Raw genomic sequence first — 4322 nt, 5'->3', positions numbered from 1 at the left:
TCTTTCTGCGTAGCAGCGTTCTCTACTTTTCAATGCACCGATTAAAGCGGCCTTCCAGTATAGCCAATTTATTCACAATTAATCGCAAGGCAGGTGCTATGCTGAGCCAACTTGACGCACACAAGCCGTTAGGTGTATGCGGGAAGATAAGATGTCTAGCACGGCCGCCATCACCTCGGACTATATTACGAATAATCAGCGGCGTCACATGAGGCCGGCGTACGTTTCTCCGTACTCATGCTGCCGTTTTGGAGTACCTGTGCTTCATTTGAAAGCCTGACGTAAAGGATTCTAGTACATTATATGAAAAGCAGTCAATGTGGGGGTAGCCCACGCACTTTAGGACCACGCTAGAACCACGCATTTTGTGCCTTGAGTTTTGTGTAAAGGCTGTTGGGCTGATGCCCCGTCTGTCCCGAGGCCCACACAATATTTCACGACAAGTTTTCTACCAGCTATCAGCGCTTAAATAGAGAAAATAGCCTCGATCTGCATCGATCACTGGCACAAAGCCGAGAAAGGCTGTAAACAAATCACAAAAAAATATAAATTACAGACAGTGACTACATTTGCTCCGGCAACTACAGTAGAGTGTAGCTCTCACTGGAGTGGATGGATGAGCGAGTCAAGGAGGCAATATGACCTGAACAGTTATTAGCGAGTGGTGGTAAATATGGAGGTGCGGCACGACCGTATTTTAGACGCATTCTACTAAGACGTGCCGCTGCGGCCACTTATTTTCTCCGTGAATTAAAAATAAAAACAACTCAACTATTTTTTTTATTTACTAAAGATAGTGACCTAATATAATACCGAATAATTCGCAACCGGAGGTTTTTTTTATGCACAGTGTTAACGCCTTTTTGTGATGTTTGTGCTTTTGTGCGCTGCGAGTAGCTTCATTGTTAGGCCTCTTTTCGTTTTTAACTGTAGCTCTGAGCGGTTAGGTTTGTTGATTGTTCGTCACTCTGATCTTTAGCGCTCCGTCATGAGCATGGAGACGGAGGTCATGAGCAAGTGGCGGAGGTACCGTATCATCGAAAAAGAGTACAGGGAACTTTTAGGAGAGCTCGGTATCCGACGGCCACCGTCTACGCATCTGAAATCCTCCGGAAGCAAGAGAACGGGCGGCGAAGCGGCCTTGGACGTCGTCAGCGCCCCTCCACTCCCGCTACCGTCCGGAGCAAGCAAACGGCCGAATAGCGAAGCCTACGCAAGCGGCGCTTGCGCTAGTGGCAGCGGACGAGCTACTTCGTCGCTACCTGCAGACCCGTCGATGCCATCTGTTCAGAGCGAGCTCAACGAGCAGGCTTATGTGTCCGAGAGTTGCGCTGAAAGCCTTTCTAGCGAGCATACCGCTACCTCGTGCGACTCAAGCGATGAGACCTCGTCCACGAACAGCCTTACTGCTGAGAACGTGGAAATGGGCCAGCCTCGTGAGGAGTCTCCTGAGCTTTGTTATCGCCATCTCTCGACAGCGCAGGAGTTAGCTAGCATAGCTAGCAAGCACAATTTGACGCACGCCTGCATCAACGATTTGCTGGACTTCTGCCGTCGGCGTGTGATTGTAGAGCTCCCGAAAGATGCAAGGACCATCATGCAGACGGAGCGGAAAGCTAATTTAGAACACGGCGACTCGTTTGTGCATTTTGGCCTTGCTGAGGGAATTCAGCATGCTGTTGGCCAAGGACCAGCGCCTGAGAATGTCGAGCTGCACGCAAATATTGATGGGCTGCCTCTGCATAGGAGTAGCCAGACTGCACTCTGGCCAATTCTGTGCAGAGTAATTAACATCAAGAAATCTGAACCATTTATGGTCAGTGCGTACTGCGGTGCAGGGAAACCTCCGTGCCTCCAGGAATACCTCAGGCCTTTCATTGATGCAGTGCGCAACCTTAGTTGCAACGGACTGATGGTGAAAGGGGTGCACGTCAATGTGTGCTTAAAAGCCGTGATCTGTGACGCTCCAGCAAGGAGTTTCGTGAAGGCAATCACTGGCCACACAGGCTATCATGCCTGTGAACGTTGCAGCCAAAAAGGGCACTATCTGGAAAACAGGATGACTTTCCCTGACCTGCATGCACCACAGCGAACAGACTCCTCTTTTCGTTCGCAAGAGGATCGGCGCCATCACACTGGTGTTTCACCATTTACATCTCTGAACGTAGATATGGTGAAATGCTTTCCTACAGAGTATATGCATTTAGTCTGTTTGGGGGTTATGCGGCGGCTCCTTAGGAATTGGATATGCAAGGGGCACGCTGCCAGGCTGAGCCGGGCTGACAGGAGTGCACTCAACGACAAGCTGCGAGAAGCAGCAACTGCATTTCCAAAGTACTTTCAGAGGAAACCAAGGGGCACCGAAGAACTCGACAGATGGAAGGCCACAGAGTTCAGGACTTTTTTACTATACCTGGGGCCTGTTCTCCTGAAATCCATCCTGCCTGATGAGCTTTATAAGCATTTTTTATATTTGCATGTATCTGTTAGGGTACTTGCCTCTCCTCAGCATCACAGAGACCTCAACCAGTTTGCTCACGACCTGCTGCGGTACTTTGTGCAAGAATTTGGCAGACTGTACGGACAAAAACAACTCGTGTACAATGTGCACACCCTTGCACACTTGGCAGAGCAATGCCTGGAGCATGGCACTGTCGATGAGTTCAGTGCATTTCCATTTGAAAGTTACCTAGGAAAGGTAAAGAAGAGACTGCGGACGACAAATAAGCCTCTGGCGCAACTCAGCCGACGAATGTCAGAGGTGAGGGCGTGCACACCGCTCTCTACAGGACAAGTGGGTGGTGACGTGAAAGTCGGTGACTGCTTTCTGGTGGATAACTGCGCTGTAGTCATTGTTGATCTCCTGGGGGGCAATGCCAAAGCTGGCATCTTGCCAAATGGCAGAGAGTTTTTTAGAGTCCCAATTGACTCTTCAAGGATGGACGTGCGTCGCTACAGTGCTCTTGGTCAAGAAACCAAAATCTGGCCCATTTCGTACATCAAGAATAAAGTTCGATGTATAAAGCTTCAGTACAAGAGGGGGCATGTCGTTTTCCCTTTGCTTCACCTTCAGTGAGGCTTTACATTTCTGTGGTGCCTGAAGGATTATGTGCCTCTATTAAGATAGCTGCAGATTGCAGCATCTTGCTTGAAGTGTTAATTGGTGCTGAAGACAGCAACTTCTACATCACTATCCTTTGCATGGTTTGGATTTGGTTGTATGGGGCTTAACATCCCATAGCGACTCAGGCTATGACAGACGCCATAGTTGAGGGGTCCAGAAATTTCGACCGCCATGCAGTTCTTTAACATGCACTGACATCGCACTGTACAAAGGCCTCTATAGTATTCAATGCTCATCAAAATGTGACTGCTGCAGCCCGGATGGAATCTGAATCTTTCAAGTCGGCAGCCAAGCACCATAACCACTGAGCCACCGTTGCATACTAGATCTGCATTGAAGCACTTGGAATTTCATCTTTTGGGGAACATCAACTTTGAAGCTATAATGGCCCTCTTCAGGGCCACCCAAATTTACTGGCAGGATCGTTGCTGCGCCTCCAGAAACTCCAGAACCCTCTTGTTCCCGTGAGCGCCTGCCTGTTTAATGAGTAGTAACAGTCAATCAGCATTATATAATCGTGTCATTCATGCTCCTGTTATTACCCCTATTTATGTAACCCCCCCCCTCACACAATACTCCATGCTTGGAGCCTGTGAGGCAACGTGAATAAATAAATAATAAATAAATAAATAAAAAAGTATACTCTCAACTTGTTAGTATATAACAGACTGCAGAGTAGTGGGCAAAGAAAGATATTGAGAATGCAAGGCTGAATTAACACGCATTTAGGTTAAATGTTAGGTAAGAGTAGTGCATGCAGCTTAACTGCTTGTAAGTGATGCATTACTGACATGATTACAAAAAAGATAATATGGAAATTTAACTTGACAAACCTAGAGTTCAAACATCATAGGAGAGAAGGGATGCTCACTCACCTCTGGAAGTCACTTCATGGCACGGAAAGTTGTTGCATCGAATAATAAGTTTGAAATGACCTGCTTCTAAGCAGTGCACCACTTCTTAGTGTCCACCAGCAAAAACGGATTTCTGTCACTATGTAGTGAAGTGGCATCTGCTGTGATAAGCGCCCTTAATTGTTTGTGTCCCCTGCAGCTCTTTTCTCATGCCACCTAATTTCGGGCTGCTAAGATGAGCCTATAAAACTGCACACTTAACTTTCGTAAATGCAGTTTCACCCATGTTGTAAATATGCTGAGGATGAAGTGCATCAACACTTGGTACGAGCCACACCAGAAAG

General features: G+C 47.5%; 1 protein-coding gene across 1 annotated transcript; it reads left to right on the top strand.

Moving 5' to 3' along the window:
* The first annotated feature begins 910 nt into the window (after positions 1-910).
* LOC144112392 (uncharacterized) lies at positions 911-3178 on the top strand. The gene has a single exon (XM_077645233.1). The coding sequence runs from the start codon at positions 989-991 to the stop codon at positions 3074-3076; it is 2088 nt and encodes a 695-aa protein (XP_077501359.1). The 5' UTR covers positions 911-988; the 3' UTR covers positions 3077-3178.
* The last annotated feature ends 1144 nt before the right edge of the window (positions 3179-4322 follow it).

This window comes from Amblyomma americanum, unplaced genomic scaffold, assembly GCF_052857255.1.
Source record: "Amblyomma americanum isolate KBUSLIRL-KWMA unplaced genomic scaffold, ASM5285725v1 scaffold_76, whole genome shotgun sequence".
Classification (NCBI taxonomy): domain Eukaryota; kingdom Metazoa; phylum Arthropoda; class Arachnida; order Ixodida; family Ixodidae; genus Amblyomma; species Amblyomma americanum.
Note: the sequence above shows the minus strand (reverse complement) of the source record. Positions and strands in the feature narration are given on the sequence as shown.